General features: G+C 46.7%; 2 protein-coding genes across 2 annotated transcripts in view; both read right to left on the reverse strand.

Moving 5' to 3' along the window:
- Window positions 1-16,895, reverse strand: part of LOC121844755 (ryanodine receptor 2-like) — a 145,424-nt gene extending 128,529 nt beyond the window's left edge. The window contains exon 1 of the mRNA XM_042315205.1: window positions 16,716-16,895. Coding sequence (XP_042171139.1) covers window positions 16,716-16,895 — 180 coding nt within the window. The remainder of the gene's footprint in view (window positions 1-16,715) is intronic.
- A 1,750-nt stretch (window positions 16,896-18,645) lies between these two features.
- Window positions 18,646-24,577, reverse strand: LOC112238301 (methionine synthase; the record flags this gene model as incomplete). Its single annotated transcript, XM_024406875.2, has 3 exons — window positions 18,646-19,103; window positions 23,748-23,860; window positions 24,360-24,577. Coding segments are annotated over 3 exons (418 nt in total), but the record flags the coding sequence as incomplete, so codon positions are not given.
- Between the last annotated feature and the right edge of the window lie 340 nt (window positions 24,578-24,917).

A 24,917-nucleotide genomic window follows, 5' to 3' on the forward strand; every position in this document is an offset into this window, starting at 1 on the left:
CAACAGTAGGGAGTCTTTCAGTACACTACAGCTCACCAACAGTAGGGAGTCATTCAGTACACTACAGCTCACCAACATACACTGCAGCTCACCAACAGTAGGGAGTCATTCAGTACACTACAGCTCACCAACATACACTACAGCTCACCAACAGTAGGGAGTCATTCAGTACACTACAGCTCACCAACAGTAGGGAGTCATTCAGTACACTACAGCTCACCAACAGTAGGGAGTCATTCAGTACACTACAGCTCACCAACATACACTACAGCTCACCAACAGTAGGGAGTCATTCAGTACACTACAGCTCACCAACATACACTACAGCTCACCAACAGTAGGGAGTCATTCAGTACACTACAGCTCACCAACAGTAGGGAGTCATTCAGTACACTACAGCTCACCAACATACACTACAGCTCACCAACAGTAGGGAGTCATTCAGTACACTACAGCTCACCAACATACACTACAGCTCACCAACAGTAGGGAGTCATTCAGTACACTACAGCTCACCAACAGTAGGGAGTCATTCAGTACACTACAGCTCACCAACAGTAGGGAGTCATTCAGTACACTACAGCTCACCAACAGTAGGGAGTATTTCAGTACACTACAGCTCACCAACAGTAGGTAGTCTTTCAGTACACTACAGCTCACCAACATACACTACAGCTCACCAACATACACTACAGATCACCAACAGTAGGAGCCATTCAGTACACTACAGCTCACCAACAGTAGGGAGTCTTTCACTACACTACAGCTCACCAACAGTAGGGAGTCATTCAGTACACTACAACTCACCAACAAACACTACAGCTCACCAACATACACTACAGCTCACCAACCAACAGCTCACCAACACCAGGGAGTCATTCAGTACACTACAACTCACCAACATACACTACAGGTCACCAACATACACTACAGCTCACCAACATACACTACAGATCACCAAGAGTAGAGAGTCATTCAGTACACTACAGCTCACCAACAGTAGGGAGTCATTCAGTACACTACAAGTCACCAACATACACTACAGCTCACCAACAGTAGGGAGTATTTCAGTACACTACAGCTCACCAACATACACTACAGCTCACCAACAGTAGGGAGTCTTTCAGTACACTACAGCTCACCAACAGTAGGGAGTCTTTCAGTACACTACAGCTCACCAACAGTAGGGAGTCATTCAGTACACTACAACTCACCAACATACACTACAGCTCACCAATAGTAGGGAGTCATTCAGTACACTACAGCTCACCAACAGTAGGGAGTATTTCAGTACACTACAGCTCACCAACAGTAGGGAGTCTTTCAGTACACTACAGCTCACCAACAGTAGGGAGTCTTTCACTACACTACAGCTCACCAACAGTAGGGAGTCTTTCAGTACACTACAGCTCACCAACATACACTACAGCTCACCAACAGTAGGGAGTCATTCAGTACACTACAGCTCACCAACAATAGAGAGTATTTCAGTACACTACAGCTCACCAACATACACTACAGCTCACCAACAGTAGGAGTCATTCACTACACTACAGCTCACCAACAGTAGGGAGTCATTCAGTACACTACAGCTCACCAACATACACTACAGCTCACCAACAGTAGGGAGTCTTTCAGTACACTACAGCTCACCAACATACACTACAGATCACCAACAGTAGAGAGTCATTCAGTACACTACAGCTCACCAACAGTAGGGAGTCATTCAGTACACTACAGCTCACCAACATACACTACAGATCACCAACAGTAGAGAGTCATTCAGTACACTACAGCTCACCAACAGTAGGGAGTCATTCAGTACACTACAGCTCACCAACATACACTACAGCTCACCAACATTAGGGAGTGTTTCAGTACACTACAGCTCACCAACAGTAGGGAGTCTTCACTACACTACAACTCACCAACATACACTACAGCTCACCAACATTAGGGAGTGTTTCAGTACACTACAGCTCACCAACAGTATGGAGTCATTCAGTACACTACAGCTCAACAACAGTAGGGAGTCTTTCAGTACACTACAGCTCACCAACAGTAGGGAGTCTTTCACTACACTACAGCTCACCAACATACACTACAGCTCACCAACAGTAGGGAGTCATTCAGTACACTACAGCTCACCAACAGTAGGGAGTCTTTCAGTACACTACAGCTCACCAACAGTAGGGAGTCTTTCACTACACTACAGCTCACCAACATACACTACAACTCACCAACAGTAGGGAGTCTTTCAGTACACTACAACTCACCAACAGTAGGGAGTCTTTCACTACACTACAGCTCACCAACATACACTACAGCTCACCAACAGTAGGGAGTCATTCAGTACACTACAGCTCACCAACAGTAGGGAGTCTTTCAGTACACTACAGCTCACCAACATACACTACAGCTCACCAACAGTAGGGAGTCATTCAGTACACTACAGCTCACCAACAGTAGGGAGTCATTCAGTACACTACAGCTCACCAACATACACTACAGCTCACCAACAGTAGGGAGTCATTCAGTACACTACAGCTCACCAACATACACTACAGCTCACCAACAGTAGGGAGTCATTCAGTACACTACAGCTCACCAACAGTAGGGAGTCTTTCAGTACACTACAGCTCACCAACATATACTACAGCTCACCAACATACACTACAGATCACCAACAGTAGAGAGCCATTCAGTACACTACAGCTCACCAACAGTAGGGAGTCTTTCACTACACTACAGCTCACCAACAGTAGGGAGTCATTCAGTACACTACAACTCACCAACAAACACTACAGCTCACCAACATACACTACAGCTCACCAACATACACTACAGATCACCAACATCAGGGAGTCATTCAGTACACTACAACTCACCAACATACACTACAGCTCACCAACATACACTACAGCTCACCAACATACACTACAGATCACCAACAGTAGAGAGTCATTCAGTACACTACAGCTCACCAACAGTAGGGAGTCATTCAGTACACTACAACTCACCAACATACACTACAGCTCACCAACAGTAGGGAGTATTTCAGTACACTACAGCTCACCAACATACACTACAGCTCACCAACAGTAGGGAGTCATTCAGTACACTACAGCTCACCAACAGTAGGGAGTCTTTCACGTAGGGAGTCATTCACTACACTACAGCTCACCAACATACACTACAGCTCACCAACAGTAGGGAGTCATTCAGTATAACTGAACAGTCAACTGTCATCGTCCCACACACAGCTCAGAGAGAGAGAGAGAGACGCAAAGTCACAGAGCTGTTGATGTCTTCTGACAGTTTGATTGGTGCTGATCTCTCGGTGGTTTGTTTCCCAAATGGCCTTCTATTCATTATATAGGGCACTACTGTTGACCAGGGCATATAGGGCTCTGCTCAAAAGTGGTGCACTATATAGGAATAGGGTGCCATTTGGGACATAGTTTATGTAAGGCCAGCTCATTCCTCCACCTGAGGCATCACTGCAGGCGATAAAGGCTTTTCAATGCTATTCATAACCATGCAGCCATAATGCCATTCATAAACCACTGGAGAGAAAGGGAGAAGAGACCGTGGGATTGAGAGAAGAGACCGTGAGAGTGGGAGGTAGTGAGTAGGGAAGACGGAGAGACAGAGAGGGAAGACAGAGAGGGAAGACGGAGAGACAGAGAGGGAAGACAGAGAGGGAAGACGGAGAGAAAGAGAGGGAAGGTGGAGAGAAAGAGGGAAAACAGAGAGAAAGAGAGAAGAGACCGTGGGATTGAGAGAAGAGACCGTCAGAGTGGGAGGTAGTGAGTAGGGAAGACGGAGAGAAAGAGAGGGTGAGAGGTAGCGAGTAGGGAAAATGAGGAGAAAGAGAGGGAAGACGTAGAGAAAGAGAGGGAAGACGGAGAGAAAGATAGGGAAGACGGAGAGAAAGAGAGGGAAGACGGAGAGAAAGAGAGGGAAAACAGAGAGAAAGAGAGGGTGAGAGGTAGCGAGTAGGGAAGACGGAGAGAAAGAGAGGGAAGACGGAGAGAAAGAGAGGGAAGACGGAGAGAAAGAGAGGGAAGACGGAGAGAAAGAGAGGGTGAGAGGTAGTGAGTAGGGAAGACAGAGAGAAAGAGAGGGTTAGAGGTAGTGAGTAGGGAAGACGGAGAGAAAGAGAGGGAAGACAGAGACAGAGGGTGAGAGGTAGTGAGTAGGGAAGATGGAGAGACAGAGGGTGAGAGGTAGTGAGTAGGGGAGACGGAGAGAAAGAGAGGGAAGATGGAGAGAAAGAGAGGGAAGACGGAGAGAAAGAGAGGGAAGACAGAGAGACAGAGGGTGAGAGGTAGTGAGTAGGGAAGACAGAGACAGACAGGGAAGACAGAGAGAAAGAGAGGGAAAACAGAGAGAAAGAGAGGGAAAACAGAGAGAAAGAGAGGGTGAGAGGTAGTGAATAGGGAAGATGGAGAGAAAGAGAGGGAAGATGGAGAGAAAGAGAGGGAAGATGGAGAGAAAGAGAGGGAAGACGGAGAGAAAGAGAGGGAAGGAGAGAGGTGGTGCTCTTGCAACAGTGACAGATCACAGTCACACTGCAGTGGGGAAGCTGCTTTCCTCTCTCCCCCTCCCCCACTCATGTCCTGTTCTCAGTTCTCCTCTCCAAACCTCCCTCATCTCCTCCCCCTCTTCCCCCTCATCTCCTCCCCCTCTTCCCCCTCATCTCCTCTCCAAACCTCCCTCATCTCCTCTCCCCCGTCTCCTCCTCTCCCCCTCATCTTCTCTCCCATTCCCCTGCCTCCTCCTCTCCCTCTTCCCCCTCTCATCCCCCTCTTCCCTTCTCTCCTCTCCTCATCTCCCTCTTCCTCCCTCTACTCTCTTCTCTCCCCATCCTGTTGCTACTGTAGGTCCTCTCTCTCCTCTCCTCTCCCTCCCCTCCCTCCTCATCTCCCTCCCTCTACTCTCTTCTCTCCCCATCCTGTTGCTACTGTAGGTCCTCTCTCTCCTCTCCTCTCCCCTCCCTCCTCATCTCCCTCTTCCTCCCTCTAATCTCTTCTCTCCCCATCCTGTTGCTACTGTAGGTCCTCTCTCTCCTCTCCCCTCCCTCTCCCTCCTCATCTCCCTCTTCCTCCATCTACTCTCTTCTCTCCCCATCCTGTTGCTACTGTAGGTCCTCTCTCGCTGGCCTAAACTACAAAGTAAATCAGAGAGCCACTGCAGCAAGTCCAGTCAAGGCCAGACACACTGTATTAAACCAGGTAAGCCCAGGAGGAGGACAACATATCTGGCCAGGTAAGCCCAGGAGGAGGACAACATATCAGGCCAGGTAAGCCCAGGAGGAGGACAACATATCAGGCCAGGTAAGCCCAGGAGGAGGACAACATATCAGGCCAGGTAAGCCCAGGAGGAGGACAACATATCTGGCCAGGTAAGCCCAGGAGGAGGACAACATATCTGGCCAGGTAAGCCCAGGAGGAGGACAACATATCAGGCCAGGTAAGCCCAGGAGGATGACAACATATCTGGCTAGGTAAGCCCAGGAGGATAACATATCAGGCCAGGTAAGCCTAGAGGACAACATATCAGGCCAGGTAAGCCCAGGAGGAGGACAACATATCAGGCCAGGTAAGCCCAGGAGGAGGACAACATATCAGGCCAGGTAAGCCCAGGAGGAGGACAACATATCAGGCCAGGTAAGACTAGGAGGAGGACAACATATCAGGCCAGGTAAGCCTAGGAGGATAACATATCAGGCCAGGTAAGCCTAGGAGGACAACATATCTGGCCAGGTAAGCCCAGGAGGAGGACAACATATCAGGCCAGGTAAGCCTAGGAGGAGGACAACATATCAGGCCAGGTAAGCCTAGGAGGATAACATATCAGGCCAGGTAAGACTAGGAGGACAACATATCTGGCCAGGTAAGCCTAGGAGGACAACATATCTGGCCAGGTAAGTAGAGGAGGAGGACAACATATCAGGCCAGGTAAGCCTCAGGCCAGGTAAGCCCAGGAGGAGGACAACATATCAGGCCAGGTAAGCCCAGGAGGAGGACAACATATCAGGCCAGGTAAGCCCAGGAGGAGGACAAACATATCAGGCCAGGTAAGCCCAGGAGGAGGACAACATATCTGGCCAGGTAAGCCCAGGAGGAGGATAACATATCAGGCCAGGTAAGCCCAGGAGGAGGACAACATATCAGGCCAGGTAAGCCCAGGAGGAGGATAACATATCAGGCCAGGTAAGCCTAGGAGGAGGACAAAATATCAGGCCAGGTAAGCCCAGGAGGAGGACAACATATCAGGCCAGGTAGGCCCAGGAGGATGACAACATATCTGGCCAGGTAAGCCCAGGAGGATGACAACATATCTGGCCAGGTAGTAGAGCCCAGGAGGAGGACAACATATCAGGCCAGGTAAGCCCAGGAGGAAGACAACATATCAGGCCAGGTAAGCCCAGGAGGAAGACAACATATCAGGCCAGGTAAGCCTAGGAGGAGGACAACATATCTGGCCAGGTAGGCCTAGGAGGAGGATAACATATCTGGACAGGTAAGCCCAGGAGGAGGACAGCATATCTGGTCAGGAGCAACTGTTAGAATGTCATCAATACAGGACCATAGAATACAATGACTTCTGTCATCTGGACTAGGACCACTACACTTCTGTCATCTGGACTACCATACCACTACACTTCTGTCATCTGGACTAGGACCACTACCGTACCACTACACTTCTGTCATCTGGACTAGGACCACTACACCTCTGTCATCTGGACTAGGACCACTACACTTCTATCTGGACTAGGACCACTACCGCTACACTTCTGTCATCTGGACTAGGACCACTACACCTCTGACATCTGGACTAGGACCACTACACTTCTGACATCTGGACTAGGACCACCACACTTCTGTCATCTGGACTAGGACCACTACAATTCTGTCATCTGGACTAGGACCACTACCGCTACACTTCTGTCATCTGGACTAGGACCACTACACTTCTGTCATCTGGACTAGGACCACTACCACTACACCTCTGTCATCTGGACTAGGACCACTACACTTCTGTCTTCTGGACTAATACCACTACACTTCTGTCATCTGGACTAGGACCACTACACCTCTGTCATCTGGAGAGGACCACTACACTTCTGTACATCTGGACTAGGACCACTACCACTAGACACCTCTGAGTATCTGGACTTGGACCACTACACTTACCTGTCATCTGGACTAGGACCACTACACTTACCTGGTCATCTGGTAGAGTACCTGGTAGAGTACCTAGTAGAGTACCTGGTAGTAGTAGAGTACCTGGTAGAGTACCTGGTAGAGCAGAGTACCTGGTAGAGTAGAGTACCTGGTAGAGTAGAGTACCTGGTAGAGTACCTGGTAGAGTACCTAGTAGAGTACCTGGTAGAGTAGAGTACCTGGTAGAGTACCTGGTAGAGTAGAGTACCTGGTAGAGTACCTGGTAGAGTAGAGTACCTGGTAGAGTACCTGGTAGAGTAGAGTACCTGGTAGAGTAGAGTACCTGGTAGAGTAGAGTAGAGTACCTGGTAGAGTAGAGTACCTGGTAGAGTACCTGGTAGAGAGTAGAGTACCTGGTAGAGAGAGTACCTGGTAGAGTACCTGGTGAGTAGAGTACCTGGTAGAGTACCTGGTAGAGTAGAGTACCTGGTGGTAGAGTACCTGTAGAGTAGAGTACCTAGAGTACCTGGTAGAGTACCTGGTAGAGTAGAGTACCTGGTAGAGTAGTAGAGTACCTGGTAGAGTACCTGGTAGAGTAGAGTACCTGGTAGAGTACCTGGTAGAGTAGAGTACCTGGTAGAGTACCTGGTAGAGTAGAGTACCTGGTAGAGTAGAGTACCTGGTAGAGTACCTGGTAGAGTAGAGTACCTGGTAGAGTACCTGGTAGAGTAGAGTACCTGGTAGAGTAGAGTACCTGGTAGAGTACCCAGTAGAGTACCTGGTAGAGTAGAGTACATGGTAGAGTACCTGGTAGAGTAGAGTACCTGGTAGAGTAGAGTACCTGGTAGAGTACCTGGTAGAGTAGAGTACCTGGTAGAGTAGAGTACCTGGTAGAGTACCTGGTAGAGTAGAGTACCTGGTAGAGTAGAGTACCTGGTAGAGTACCTGGTAGAGTACCTGGTAGAGTAGAGTACCTGGTAGAGTACCTGGTAGAGTACCTGGTAGAGTAGAGTACCTGGTAGAGTAGAGTACCTGGTAGAGTAGAGTACCTGGTAGAGTACCTGGTAGAGTAGAGTACCTGGTAGAGTAGAGTACCTGGTAGAGTACCTGGTAGAGTAGAGTACCTGGTAGAGTAGAGTACCTGGTAGAGTAGAGTACCTGGTAGAGTACCTGGTAGAGTAGAGTACCTGGTAGAGTAGAGTACCTGGTAGAGTACCTGGTAGAGTAGAGTACCTGGTAGAGTAGAGTAGTACCTGGTAGAGTAGAGTACCTGGTAGAGTACCTGGCAGAGTACCTGCCACTTAGAATTAGCATTGTACTGTAAGTGCCCTACCTTCCTAAAACAAGTACTTCAATCTTCTAGAATCATCCAAAAATATTTTCTGCTTTGAAGAAAATGTATATTGTGGTCATCACCAATCATTTGTAGATGACATGTGTCAGCTAAGCTGTTCTCTGACCCTACAGAAAGTAATTTCTCCTCCATATTTGTCTGAATACACTGGACAGAGGGATACCTAGTCAGTCTAACCACTAGGCTACCTGCAGGCTCATTGGACAGAGGGATACCTAGTCAGTCTAACCACTAGGCTACCTGCAGGCTCATTGGACAGAGGGATACCTAGTCAGTCTAACCACTAGGCTACCTGCAGGCTCATTGGACAGAGGGATTCCTAGTCAGTCTAACCACTAGGCTACCTGCCGCCCCATTGGACAGAGGGATTCCTAGTCAGTCTAACCACTAGGCTACCTGCCGCCCCATTGGACAGAGTGATTCCTAGTCAGTCTAACCACTAGGCTACCTGCAGCCCCATTGGACAGAGGGATTCCTAGTCAGTCTAACCACTAGGCTACCTGCAGCCCCATTGGACAGAGGGATTCCTAGTCAGTCTAACCACTAGGCTACCTGCAGCCCCATTGGACAGAGGGATTCCTAGTCAGTCTAACCACTAGGCTACCTGCAGCCCCATTGGACAGAGGGATTCCTAGTCAGTCTAACCACCAGGCTACCTGCAGCCTCATTGGGGCCAGAGTAGATGGGGCTAGTCAGTCTAATCTAGGAGAACACATCTATTCTAACACACTGTATTCTAACCACATGAGGACCAAAACTCTGCCAAGACCTTCACCCACATCACTATGTATGGAAGCAACACAGCTGCTGCTGGGGACATTGGGTCCTTGGCTCAGCTAGCCTGCAGGGTTGGGACAGAGGAAGAGGATGAACCTCTGTCTATGGTGAGTTATGGAGGAAGAGGGGGAACCTCTGTCTATGGTGAGAGTTATGGAGGAAGAGGAGAGGATGAACCTCTGTCTATGGTGAGAGTTATGGAGGAAGAGGAGAGGATGAACCTCTCTGGTGAGAGTTATGGGATGAAGAGGAAGAACCTCTCTATGGTGAGTTATGGAGGAAGAGGAGAGGAAGAACCTCTCTATGGTGAGTTATGGAGGAAGAGGAGAGGATGAACCTCTGTCTATGGTGAGAGTTATGGGAGGAAGAGGAAGAACCTCTCTATGGTGAGAGTTATGGGGGGGAAGAGGAAGAACCTCTATGGTGAGAGTTATGGAGGGAGAGGAAGAACCTCTCAGGTGAGAGTTATGGAGGAAGAGGAAGAACCTCTATGGTGAGAGTTATGGGAGGAAGAGGAAGAACCTCTATGGTGAGAGTTATGGAGGGAGAGGAAGAACCTCTATGGTGAGAGTTATGGAGGGAGAGGAAGAACCTCTATGGTGAGAGTTACGGAGGAAGAGGAAGAACCTCTATGGGAGAGTTACGGAGGGAGAGGAAGAACCTCTCAGGTGAGAGTTATGGAGGAAGAGGAAGAACCTCTAAGGTGAGAGTTATGGGAGGAAGAGGAAGAACCTCTAAGGTGAGAGTTATGGAGGAAGAGGAAGAACCTCTGTCTATGGTGAGAGTTATGGAGGGAGAGGAAGAACTCTCTATGGTGAGAGTTATGGAGGAAGAGGAAGAACCTCTGTCTATGGTGAGGAGTTATGGAGGGTTAGAGGAAGAACCTCTGTCTATGGTGAGAGTTATGGAGGAAGAGGAAGAACCTCTGTCTATGGTGAGAGTTATGGAGGGAGAGGAAGAACCTCTATGGTGAGAGTTACGGAGGGAAGAGGAAGAACCTCTATGGTGAGAGTTATGGAGGGAGAGGAAGAACCTCTCTATGGTGAGAGTTATGGAGGAAGAGGAAGAACCTCTATGGTGAGAGTTATGGGGGAAGAGGAAGAACCTCTATGGTGAGAGTTATGGAGGAAGAGGAAGAACCTCTGTCTATGGTGAGAGTTATGGAGGGAGAGGAAGAACCTCTATGGTGAGAGTTATGGAGGAAGAGGAAGAACCTCTATGGTGAGAGTTATGGGAGGAGAAGAGGAAGAACCTCTGTCTATGGTGAGAGTTATGGAGGGAGAGGAAGAACCTCTATGGTGAGTTATGGAGGAAGAGGAAGAACCTCTATGGTGAGAGTTAGAGGGAGGAAGAGGATGGAGAACCTCTCTATGGTGAGAGTTATGGGAGGAAGAGGAAGAACCTCTATGGTGAGAGTTATGGAGGGAGAGGAAGAACCTCTATGGTGAGAGTTATGGAGGGAGAGGAAGAACCTCTATGGTGAGAGTTATGGGAGGAAGAGGAAGAACCTCTCTATGGTGAGAGTTACGGAGGGAGAGGAAGAACCTCTATGGTGAGAGATATGGAGGAAGAGGAAGAACCTCTCTATGGTGAGAGTTACGGAGGAAGAGGAGAGGATGAACCTGTCTATGGTGAGAGTTATGGAGGAAGAGGAAGAACCTCTATGGTGAGAGTTATGGGAGGAAGAGGAAGAACCTCTATGGTGAGAGTTATGGAGGGAGAGGAAGAACCTCTCTATGGTGAGAGTTATGGAGGGAGAGGAAGAACCTCTATGGTGAGAGTTATGGAGGGAGAGGAAGAACCTCTATGGTGAGAGTTATGGAGGGAGAGGAAGAACCTCTATGGTGAGAGTTATGGAGGGAGAGGAAGAACCTCTCTCTATGGTGGAAGAGGAAGAACCTCTATGGTGAGAGTTATGGAGGGAGAGGAAGAACCTCTAAGGTGAGAGTTATGGAGGGAGAGGAAGAACCTCTCTATGGTGAGAGTTACGGAGGAAGAGGAGGATGAACCTCTCTATGGTGAGAGTTATGGGAGGGAGAGGAAGAACCTCTCTAAGGTGAGAGTTATGGGAGGGAGAGGAAGAACCTCTCTATGGTGAGAGTTATGGGGGGGAAGAGGAAGAACCTCTCTATGGTGAGAGTTACGGAGGAATTTCTCCAAAGCCCAGTTGTCCTGAGTCTGCACAACTCTGCCAGGACCTGGGCTCAAGGGAGACACTCAAGTATTTTAATACTATATCTCTTGACACAATGATGAAAATAATCATGGCCTCTAAACCTTCAAGCTGCATTCTGGACCCTATTCCAACTAAACTACTGAAAGAGCTGCTGCCTGTGCTTGGCCCTCCTATGTTGAACATAATAAACGGCTCTCTATCCACCGGATGTGTACCAAACTCACTAAAAATGGCAGTAATAAAGCCTCTCTTGAAAAAGCCAAACCTTGACCCAGAAAATATTTTCAAAACTAAAATCGGTCTATATCGAATCTCCAATTCCTCTCAATAATGTTAGAAAAAGCTGTTACGCAGCAACTCACTGCCTTCCTGAAGACAAACAATGTATATGAAACGCTTCAGTCTGGTTTTAGACCCCATCATAGCACTGAGACGGCTCTTGTGAAGGTGGTAAATGACATTTTAATGGCGTCAGATCGAGGCTCTGCATCTCTCCTCGTGCTCCTAGACCTTAGTGCTGCTTTTGATATCATCGATCACCACATTCTTTTGGAGAGATTGGAAAGCCAAATTGGTCTACACGGACAAGTTCTGGCCTGGTTTAGATCTTATCTGTCGGAAAGATATCAGTTTGTCTCTGTGGATGGTTTGTCCTCTGACAAATCAACTGTACATTCCGGTGTTCCTCAAGGTTCCGTTTTAGGACCACTATTGTTTTCACAACATATTTTACCTCTTGGTGATGTCATAGGGAAACATAATGTTAACGATACACAGCTGTACATTTCGTTGAAACATGGTGAAGCCCCAAAAATGTCCCTCTCTGGAAGCCTGTGTTTCAGACATAAGGAAGTGGATGGCAGTAAAAGGCCTTGAGTACTTTTAAACTCGGACAAAACAGAGATGCTTGTTCTAGGTCCCAAGAAACAAAGAGATCTTCTGTTGGATCTGACAATTAATCTTGATGGTTGTACAGTCGTCTCAAATAAAACTGTGAAGGACCTCGGCGTTACTCTGGACCCTGATCTCTCTTTTGACGAACATATCAAGACTGTTTCAAGGACAGCTTTTTTCCATCTACGTAACATTGCAAAAATCTGAAACTTTCTATCCAAAAATTATGCAGAAAAATGCTTTTGTCACTTCTAGGTTAGACTGCTGCAATGCTCTACTTTCCGGCTACCCAGATAAATCACTAAATGAACTTCAGTTAGTGCTAAATACGGCTGCTAGAATCTTGACTAGAACCCAAAACTTTGATCATATTACTCCAGTGCTAGCCTCCCTACACTGGCTTCCTGTCAAAGCAAGGGCTGATTTCAAGGTTTTACTGCTAACCTACAAAGCATTACATGGGCTTGCTCCTACCCATCTTTCCGATTTGGTCCTGCCGTACATACCTACACGTACGCTACAGTCACAAGACGCAGGCCTCCTTATTGTCCTTAGAATTTCTAAGCAAACACAGATACTGATTTCTAGGCCACACCAGATACTGACTGTTACTTTAGATTTTTACCCCCCCCCTTTGTTCAGGGACACATTATTCAATTTCTTTTTAATCACGTCTGTGGAACTTGTTCAGTTTATGTTTGTTGTTGAATCTTATGTTCATACAAATATTTACAAGTTTGCTGAAAATAAACACTGTTGACAGTGAGAGGACGTTTCTTTTTTTGCTGAGTTTTATAACAGCCTGATGATGAGACGACAACCTAGACTACATATGACCAATTCCATTCCATGGGCTGCTAGATCAGCCCAGGGCAGAGGAAGGGAGAGCGGCTGCTAGATCAGCCCAGGGCAGAGGAAGGGAGAGCGGCTGCTAGATCAGCCCAGGGCAGAGGAAGGGAGAGCGGCTGCTAGATCAGCCCAGGGCAGAGGAAGGGAGAGCGGCTGCTAGATCAGCCCAGGGCAGAGGAAGGGAGAACGGCTGCTAGATCAGCCCAGGGCAGAGGAAGGGAGAGCGGCTGCTAGATCAGCCCAGGGCAGAGGAAGGGAGAGGGGCTGCTAGATCAGCCCAGGGCAGAGGAGGGGAGAGGCTAGGCTGCTAGATCAGCCCAGGGCAGAGGAAGGGAGAGGGGCTAGATCAGCCCAGGGCAGAGGAAGGGAGAGGGGCTGCTAGATCAGCCCAGGGCAGAGGAGGGGAGAGGGGCTGCTAGATCAGCCCAGGGCAGAGGAGGGGAGCGGGGATGCTAGATCAGCCCAGGGCAGAGGAGGAGGGGAGAGGGGCTGCTAGATCAGCCCAGGGCAGAGGAAGGGGAGAGGGATGCTCAGCCCAGGGCTAAGGTAGCAATTGTCATTATGTTAAATAATGCAGCCAATCAAATGACATTGAAATTTATGTTTTTTTTTTTTTTTTTGTTAAATAGCTTCCATAAGCAAGCAAACAGACATCTGGACACCAGCTTCCACATTCAGATGGACTGGCATTACAGCCTAGACTGGCATTACAGCCCAGACTGGCAGAGGAAGGCATTACTGGCCTAGATGGACTGGCATTACAGCCAGATGGACTGGCATTACAGCCTAGATGGACTGGCATTACAGCCTAGACTGGCATTACAGCCTAGATGGACTGGCATTACAGCCTGACTGGCATTACAGCCTAGAGGGCTGGCATTACAGGGAGATGGACTGGCATTACAGCCCACTGGGCCAGAGGACTGGCATTACAGAGAGGACTGGCATTACAGCCTAGATGGACTGGCATTACAGCCAGACTGGCATTACAGCCTAGATGGACTGGCATTACAGCCTAGATGGACTGGCATTACAGGGAGATGGACTGGCATTACAGCCTAGATGGACTGGCATTACAGCCAGATGGACTGGCATTACAGCCTAGATGGACTGGCATTACAGCCTAGATGGACTGGCATTACAGCCTAGATGGACTGGCATTACAGCCTAGACTGGCATTACAGCCTAGATGGACTGGCATTACAGCCTAGATGGACTGGCATTACAGCCTAGATGGACTGGCATTACAGCCAGCATTACAGCCTAGATGGACTGGCATTACAGCCCAGACTGGCATTACAGCCTAGATGGACTGGCATTACAGCCTAGATGGACTGGCATTACAGCCTAGAGGACTGGCATTACAGCCTAGACTGGCATTACAGCCCTAGACTGGCATTACAGCCTAGACTGGCATTACAGCCTAGACTGGCATTACAGCCTAGATGGACTGGCATTACAGCCTAGATGGACTGGCATTACAGCCTAGATGGACTGGCATTACAGCCTAGATGGACTGGCATTACAGCCTAGAGACTGGAGCCTAGATGGACTGGCATTACAGCCTAGACTGGCATTACAGCCTAGATGGACTGGCATTACAGCCTAGATGGACTGGCATTACAGCCTAGATGGACTGGCATTACAGCCTAGACTGGCATTACAGCCTGGCATTACAGCCTAGATAGACTGGCATTACAGCCTAGACTGGCATTACAGCCTAGACTGGCATTACAGCCTAGATGGACTGGCATTACAGCCTAGATGGACTGGCATTACAGCCTAGATGGACTGGCATTACAGCCTAGATGGACTGGCATTACAGCCTAGATGGACTGGCATTACAGCCTAGATGGACTGACTGGCATTACAGCCTAGATGGACTGGCATTACAGCCTAGATGGACTGGCATTACAGCCTAGATGGACTGGCATTACAGCCTAGACTGGCATTACAGCCTAGATACAGGACTGGCATTACAGCCTAGATGGACTGGCATTACAGCCTAGATGGACTGGCATTACAGCCTAGATGGACTGGCATTACAGCCTAGATGGACTGGCATTACAGCCTAGATGGACTGGCATTACAGCCTAGACTGGCATTACAGCCTAGATGGACTGGCATTACAGCCTAGAGACTGGCATTACAGCCTAGATGGACTGGCATTACAGCCTAGATGGACTGGCATTACAGCCTAGATGGACTGGCATTACAGCCTAGATGGACTGGCATTACAGCCTAGATGGACTGGCATTACAGCCTAGATGGACTGGCATTACAGCCTAGATGGACTGGCATTACAGCCTAGATGGACTGGCATTACAGCCTAGATGGACTGGCATTACAGCCTAGATGGACTGGCATTACAGCCTAGATGGACTGGCATTACAGCCTAGATGGACTGGCATTACAGCCTAGATGGACTGGCATTACAGCCTATGGACTGGCATTACAGCCTAGATGGACTGGCATTACAGCCTAGATGGACTGGCATTATTACAGCCTAGATGGACTGGCATTACAGCCTAGATGGACTGGCATTACAGCCTAGATGGACTGGCATTACAGCCTAGATGGACTGGCATTACAGCCTAGACTGGCATTACAGCCTAGACTGGCAGTACAGCCAATGGATGGACTGGCATTACAGCCTCAGATGGACTGGCATTACAGCCTAGATGGACTGGCATTACAGCCTAGATGGACTGGCATTACAGCCTAGATGGACTGGCATTACAGCCTAGATGGACTGGCATTATTACAGCCTAGATGGACTGGCATTACAGCCTAGATGGACTGGCATTAAGATGTAGATTAAGAAACTCACACTGACCAGGTAAATAACATCGTTAAAACACATTTCCAGTAGTAGACTATGAATTAATATATATTTTCCTATTCATCACAACTACCTCCCGCCCCTCACTGTCAAGCCCATCTCACGGCATGCAGTTGACTGCAGTGGCGAGTCGATGGGATCGAGCAGAAGTGTTATAAACTCAGTGTTTAGCATAGGGCTCAAGAACGCCTACTCCATTGATATGAGCTACTACAGTGTTCACAATTCAATCCGTGACATCTAATCATTGTTTATCTTCATTTGTCCCGTTTCAGCACCTCGGCATCCGTAGGCTACTTTTACAGTAAAACCCCAAGCTCGGGCGCTCCATCCTTTGACACCCACGATGCGAATTCCAGATGGCACTGTAGATGATGCGACATCGTCATGACGAATCACGTTCAACATCCATTAAGATCTAGTGAACTTAAAGTCAAATTAAATGTAGTCATAAATAACGATATGACACACACAGCTGTCAACTGTAGTCTCTGCGCTCATCGCGGCGCAGCAGCTTTGCGGTAAACTCTGCGCCAACAGCCAGAACCGAACCGGAGGAATCTAACGCGATGCAGACAAATCTACAACCGAACCAACAGCAGTATCAAACCGACATATTACAACAGTGTAATCGCTTAGAAATGCACTTACGGTTCGTAGGAACTGGATTTCATCTTCCCCGGCTTCTCCCCCATCAGCCATAGTTGCCGTCCGCGACAGAGACCCGACAGAGCCGAACGGAGTATCCGTGTGGAGGCGACAGAAGGCAGCACCGGGGATGCTGCTGACCGTAGCTGAAGAATAACCCAGGATGTGTTGCCTCGCTCTCATTGGACGGGTTACATATTCAAAACGGGGAGGAGTTGTGCAGGTGTGTGTGAGCCGAGACTTTGAAGATGATCACTGTGCTCCCTCTTCCGGTATCATTTAAAAACAGATGGTGCAGCAACGTGAACGGATGAAGGAAGATACGACTCTACTGTTATTGAAGAACGGCGTCGTACACCGACGGTGGTTGGAGATTCTGGTTGATTGAGTCATTAAAAAATCGTTAAAATAGGATTAGCTTGAGGTATGTCAGGAATGTTGCTGTTTTATCACGGGAGGCATATCCCGATCAACCAACCAACTAATCAATCAATATTTCAATACAAGGCCAGCCAATATAGTATATGATCTGTTAAAGAGCGCTGCAGCTAGTGTTGTTTTGTAATCGTATAATACAACAGACATCAAGACAGAGCCACATACTGAGTAAATTATTTTATACTAAATGAATATGGTTCAAGATCAAACACTGTAATCTCAGAACATTCATAAAATAAAATAAATCATTACTTCTTTTCAGAAATAGTGGACACCTCCAGGATAAAATCGATAACATTGCAAAATGACAATGATAACTGGTCAGTCAATAGTTTTTGGCACATTTCTTTAAAGACAAATTGTGAAACAATCCAAATCATTCAAATCTGTAATTTACAATAACCATTCATAAAAACATGTACCTTTATAGAGGTTTAGACATTAATATGGCGTGTCAAGTAAGTGTACATTTTGTAATGAAGACCATTTTTACTAATTATAAATGTTGTAAACAAGTTGTATCTAATTAGCATAAATACAATCTCAAACTGCTGAGGAAATGAACGTCTTCTAGAACCTAATATGTCCCTAATGATCAAATTCTGAAATTAAAACCATATCTGTTAATTATTCAAATCTAAGACTGTGATTGTCAGAATAATGTATAAATGACAATTGGCAACAGTTGTTGTATTAAAACTGTAAAATGTTAGACCATATAAAAACAGCTATAAAAAATAAACGTGTTTTTTTCAAATTGAGCCTTGATTCACTGGAAGTGTACGTTTTTTAAAAATTATCTGGCCCTAAGCCGGGTCTAGAAGGGATGCAGAGTTTTTCAGAATGTACTTTTTGTAGCAAGTTAGGAGCATTAATGTAGCAGGTTTGGGAGCATTAACGTAGCAGGTTAGGGAGAACTAACGTAGCAGGTTTGGGACAATTAACGTAGCAGGTTTGGGACAATTAACGTAGCAGGTTAGGGAGAATTAACGTAGCAGGTTAACGTAGCAGGTTTGGGAGAATTAACGTAGCAGGTTTGGGAGAATTAACGTAGCAGGTTAGGGAGAATTAACGTAGCAGGTTAGGGAGAATTAACGTAGCAGGTTAGGGAGAATTAACGTAGCAGGTTAGGGAGAATTAACGTAGCAGGTTTGGGAGAATTAACGTAGCAGGTTTGGGAGAACTAACGTAGCAGGTTTGGGAGAATTAACGTAGCAGGTTTGGGAGAATTAACGTAGCAGGTTTGGGAGAATTAACGTAGCAGGTTTGGGAGAATTAACGTTGCAGGTTTGGGAGAATTAACGTAGCAGGTTTGGGAGAATTAACGTAGCAGGTTTGGGAGAATTAACGTAGCAGGTTTGGGAGAATTAACGTAGCAGGTTTGGGAGAATTAACGTAGCAGGTTTGGGAGAATTAACGTAGCAGGTTTGGGAGAATTAACGTAGCAGGTTTGGGAGAATTAACGTAGCAGGTTTGGGAGAATTAACGTAGCAGGTTTGGGAGAATTAACGTAGCAGGTTTGGGAGAATTAACGTAGCAGGTTTGGGAGAATTAACGTAGCAGGTTAGGGAGAATTAACGTAGCAGGTTAGGGAGAATTAACGTAGCAGGTTTGGGAGAATTGGGTTAAGGTTGGGAAAAGGGTTAGAATTTGTCAACTTTTGATGTCAATTTGACAAAAGCTGTATCCCATCTAGACATGCCCATTGAGCAGCGCCTCTGTTTTCTAGGTAGTGGTTGTGGATGCATTAGTGTCGTAGCCCAGGATTGGTTGAAGTATCACTGTCAGTCAGTGTCATAGCTCAGGATTGGTTGAAGTATCACTGTCAGTCAGTGTCGTGGCCCAGGATTGGTTGAAGTATCACTGTCAGTCAGTGTCGTAGCCCAGGATTGGCCCCAGCCAGCGTTCCACCTCAGACACTGGCATCTCTTTCCTCCCAGCATAGTCCTCCACCTGTGGTAACATGACATACCACACATTAACATACCACACTAACATAATGTCATGACAAACCAGACATTAACATACCACACGTTAATATAATGTCATGACATACCACACATTAACACCATTAACATAATGTCATGACATACCACACATTAACATAATGTCATGACATACCCCTCATTAACATAATGTCATGACATACCACTGGGGCGGCAGGGTAGCCTAGTGGTTAGAGCGTTGGACTAGTAACCGGAAGGTCTGTCATTCTGCCCCTGAACAGGCAGTTAACCCACTGTTCCTAGGCCGTGATTGAAAATAAGAATTTGTTCTTAACTGACTTGCCTAGTTAAATAAAGGTAAAATAAATTTAAAAAATTAACATAATGTCATGACATACCACACATTAACACCATTAACATAATGTCATGACATACCACACATTAACCCTATTAACATAATGTCATGACATACCACACATTACCATAATGTCATGACATCCCACACATTAACACCATTAACATAATGTCATGACATACCACACATTAACACCATTAACATAATGTCATGACATACCACACATTACCATTAACATAATGTCATTACATACCACACATTACCATTAACATAATGTCATGACATACCACACAACCCTATTAACATAATTTCATGACATACCACACATTACCATTAACATAATGTCATGACATACCACACATTAACCCTATTAACATAATGTCATGACATACCACACATTACCATAATGTCATGACATCCCACACATTAACACCATTAACATAATGTCATGACATACCACACATTACCATTAACATAATGTCATGACATCCCACACATCAACACCATTAACATAATGTCATGACATACCACACATTACCATTAACATAATGTCATTACATACCACACATTACCATTAACATAATGTCATGACATACCACACATTAACCCTATTAACTTAATTTCATGACATACCACACATTACCATAATGTCATGACATCCCACACATTAACACCATTAACATAATGTCATGACATACCACACATTACCATTAACATAATGTCATGACATACCACACATTAACCCTATTAACAATACTGTCATGACATACCACACATTAACATAATGTCATGACATCCCACACATTAACACCATTAACATAATGTCATGACATACCACACATTAACACCATTAACATAATGTCATGACATACCACACATTAACACCATTAACATGACATACCACACATTAACATAATGCCATGACATACCACACATTAACAACATTAACATAATGTCATGACATCCCACACATTAACACCATTAACATACCACACATTATCATTAACATAATGTCATGACATACCAGCCATTAATATAATGTCATGACATACCAGCCATTAACACCATTAACATAATGCCATGACATACCACACCTTAACATCATGTCATATCACACATTAACATAATGTCATTACATACCACACAATAACATAATGTCATGACATACCACACATTAACACCATGTCATGACATACCACACATTAACATAATGCCATGACATACCACACATTAACACCATTAACATAATGTCATTACATACCACACATTAACACCATTAACATGACATACCACACATTAACACCATTAACATAATTTCATTACATACCACACATTAACATAATGACATACCACACATTAACACCATTAACATGACATACCACACATTAACACCATGTCATGACATACCAGGCATTAACATAATGACATACCACACATTAACATAATGACATACCACACATTAACATAATGACATACCACACATTAACATAATGACATACCACACATTAACAATGTCATGACATACCACACATTAACAATGTCATGACATACCACACATTAACATAATGTCATGACATACCACACATTACCACCATTAATATAATGTCATGACATACCAGACATTAACCCCATTAACATAATGTCATGACATACCAAGTAGGTGATGAGACGAGTCCAGACCTGCCAACCTTGAACAATATTTATGGCCCAACGCTCTAACCACTAATGTTCAGTCCAACGCTCTAACCACAGGCATTAACAGTCCAACGCTCTAACCACTATACCTGCTGACACTACCAACACTCTAACCACAGGTTACCTGCTGGTTACTACCAGACGCTCTAACCACTAGGCATTAACATAATGTCTGCTGGACATACGCCACCACTAGGTTACCTGGTGTTTACTAGTCCAGACGCTCTAACCACACCTGCTGGTTAACAACGCTCTAACCACTAGGTTACCTGCTGGTTACTGACCCAAGCTCTAACCACTAGGCTACCTGCTGGTTACTAGTCCAACGCTCTAACCACTAGGCTACCTGCTGGTTACTAGTCCAACGCTCTAACCACTAGGCTACCTGCTGGTTACAGTCCAACGCTCTAACCACTAGGTTACCTGCTGGTTTACCAGCTCTAACCACTAGGCTACCTGCTGGTTAACCAACGCTCTAACCACTAGGCTACCTGCTGGTTACTAGTCCAACGCTCTAACCACTAGGCTACCTGCTGGTTACTAGTCCAACGCTCTAACCGCTAGGCTACCTGCTGGTTACTAGTCCAACGCTCTAACCACTAGGCTACCTGCTGGTTACTAGTCCAACGCTCTAACCACTAGGCTACCTGCTGGTTACTAGTCCAACGCTCAAACCACTAGGCTACCTGCTGGTTACTAGTCCAACGCTCTAACCACTAGGCTACCTGCTGGTTACTAGTCCAACGCTCTAACCACTAGGCTACCTGCTGGTTACTAGTCCAACGCTCTAACCACTAGGTTACCTGCTGGTTACTGACCCAAGCTCTAACCACTAGGCTACCTGCTGGTTACTAGTCCAACGCTCTAACCACTAGGTTACCTGCTGGTTACTGACCCAAGCTCTAACCACTAGGCTACCTGCTGGTTACTAGTCCAACGCTCTAACCACTAGGCTACCTGCTGGTTACTAGTCCAACGCTCTAACCACTAGGCTACCTGCTGGTTACTAGTCCAACGCTCTAACCACTAGGCTACCTGCTGGTTACTAGTCCAACGCTCTAACCACTAGGCTACCTGCTGGTTACTAGTCCAACGCTCTAACCACTAGGCTACCTGCTGGTTACTAGTCCAACGCTCTAACCACTAAGCTACCTGCTGGTTACTAGTCCAACGCTCTAACCACTGAGGCTACCTGCTGGTTACTGGCCCAACGCTCTAACCCAGGCTACCTGCTGGTTACTGGCCAACGCTCTAACCACTAGGCTACCTGCTGGTTACTGGCCAACGCTCTAACCACTAGGCTACCTGCTGGTTACTGACCCAAGCTCTAACCACTAGGCTACCTGCTGGTTACTGTCCAACGCTCTAACCACTGGTTACTGGCCAACGCACTAACCACTAGGCTACCTGCTGGTTACTGACCCAACGCTCTAACCACTAGGCTACCTGCTGGTTACTAGTCCAACGCTCTAACCACTAGGCTACCTGCTGGTTACTGGCCAACGCTCTAACCACTAGGCTACCTGCTGGTTACTAGTCCAACGCTCTAACCACTAGGCTACCTGCTGGTTACTGGTCCAACGCTCTAACCACTAGGCTACCTGCTGGTTACTAGTCCAATGCTCTAACCACTAGGCTACCTGCTGGTTACTAGTCCAACGCTCTAACCACTAGGCTACCTGCTGGTTACTAGGCCAACGCTCTAACCACTAGGCTACCTGCTGGTTACTGTCCAACGCTCTAACCACTAGGCTACCTGCTGGTTACTAGTCCAACGCTCTAACCACTAGGCTACCTGCTGGTTACTAGTCCAACGCTCTAACCACTAGGTTACCTGCTGGTCACTAGTCCAACACTCTAACCACTAAGCTACCTGCTGGTTACTAGTCCAACGCTCTAACCACTAGGCTACCTGCTGGTTACTGGCCTAACGCACTAACCACTAGGCTACCTGCTGGTTACTGGCCTAACGCTCTAACCACTAGGCTACCTGCTGGTTACTGGCCTAACGCTCTAACCACTAGGCTACCTGCTGGTTACTGGCCTAACGCACTAACCACTAGGCTACCTGCTGGTTACTGGCCTAACGCACTAACCACTAGGCTACCTGCTGGTTACTGGCCTAACGCACTAACCACTAGGCTACCTGCCGCCCCAAGTACATGTAAAATCCCATAGAGAACGCTAACTAAATGTTAACGAGCGCATTTTGGACAGTTTCTGACCTAAACTATACAAGTACACTCAAAAAATGCTACTCAGTTTGCTGCATGCACAAAACACATATATATGTATTAGACAGCAAGGCTCTTGATTCAGGAGGGGATTCTCTGCTGTTACGAAGCTAACGCTTGGTTTTGGAAGAAGCTAACCACTTAGCTCGATAGGCTAACAGCACACCAAATACACAACTACAGAGCTTTTAGACAGCTAGACAGGATTTGAACCAAGAACTGTAGTGACGCCTCTTGAACTTAGGATGCACAATGCCTTAGGCCCAAGTGTCAGTGGGTTTAAAAACAGCGCCCCCTTGTGGTGGGTTGTTAATCAGTTACATAACAAATAAAACAAATGAATCCCATCCTGAGCCTGTATCAGTACCTGTTCTCTGGTGATCTTTCCCACTGCGAAGTAGGTAGCTTTAGGGTGAGAGAAGTACAGCCCAGAGACAGCAGCTGCTGGGGTCATGGCCAGAGACTCAGTCAACTTGATACCTGGAAAAACATCATCATCGTCAAAACCTCATTTAGAGACTCTCTCAAGCGGCTGGGATTTTGGGGGTCGCCATCAGTCATAAAAGCCAACCAACACAGAAAGAAGTCTATAATGCAGAAACTACTCTACACCCCCCCCCCCATCCCCATCTCAATTAGACATTCATCTGCACTGATAGGAAAAGACTGGACAGGGTGAAACAACATGGGGTTAGAAGCTCCTCGTTAGACTGTCAATTAGACATTCATCTGGACAGGTGGAAACAATATGGTTTGGAAGCTCCTCGTTAGACTGTCAATTAGACATTCATCTGGACAGGTGAAAACAATATGGTTTGGAAGCTCCTCGTTAGACTGTCAATTAGACATTCATCTGCACTGATAGGAAAAGACTGGACAGGTGGAAACAATATGGTTTGGAAGCTCCTCATTAGACTGTCTTTCACCTGGTCAGATGTATCAGATGAAAGGGAGAGGAGGTGAGAGGAAGAACCCTTACCCGTCTTCTCCTCTACCTCGCCCAGTGTCCACATGGCGGTCTTCTCAGTGTGGTCGGGCTGGGAGGGGTATCCTGCGGCAGGCCTGATGCCCTCGTAACGGATCCTGTGCATGTCCTCAGTCGGGAGGTTCTCCTCCACGCTGTAGCCCCACAGCTCCCTACGCACCCTGGCGTGGAGCTCCTCGGCAAACGCCTGGTGGACGGGGAGACGCACAGACCTTTAGCTTCTCATGGACTCTAATGTCACTGTTCACCTGGCCTATTAGTGGCTGCCTATTGGCCTATAGTTATCAGTCTGTCATGTATGGCTTCCTATTGGCCTATAGTTATCAGTCTGTAATGTATGGCTGCCTATTGGCCTATAGTTATCAGTCTGTCATGTATGGCTTCCTATTGGGCTGTAGTTATCAGTCTGTCATGTCTGGCTTCCTATTGGCCAATAGTTATCAGTCTGTCATGTATCGCTTTCTATTGGGCTATAACGTATGGCTTCCTATTGGGCTGTAGTTGTCAGTATAGTAACACTAGAGTCCATACCTCAGCTAGGAGTCAGTATAG

This window comes from Oncorhynchus tshawytscha, unplaced genomic scaffold (assembly GCF_018296145.1).
Source record: "Oncorhynchus tshawytscha isolate Ot180627B unplaced genomic scaffold, Otsh_v2.0 Un_contig_3125_pilon_pilon, whole genome shotgun sequence".
Lineage (NCBI taxonomy): Eukaryota > Metazoa > Chordata > Actinopteri > Salmoniformes > Salmonidae > Oncorhynchus > Oncorhynchus tshawytscha.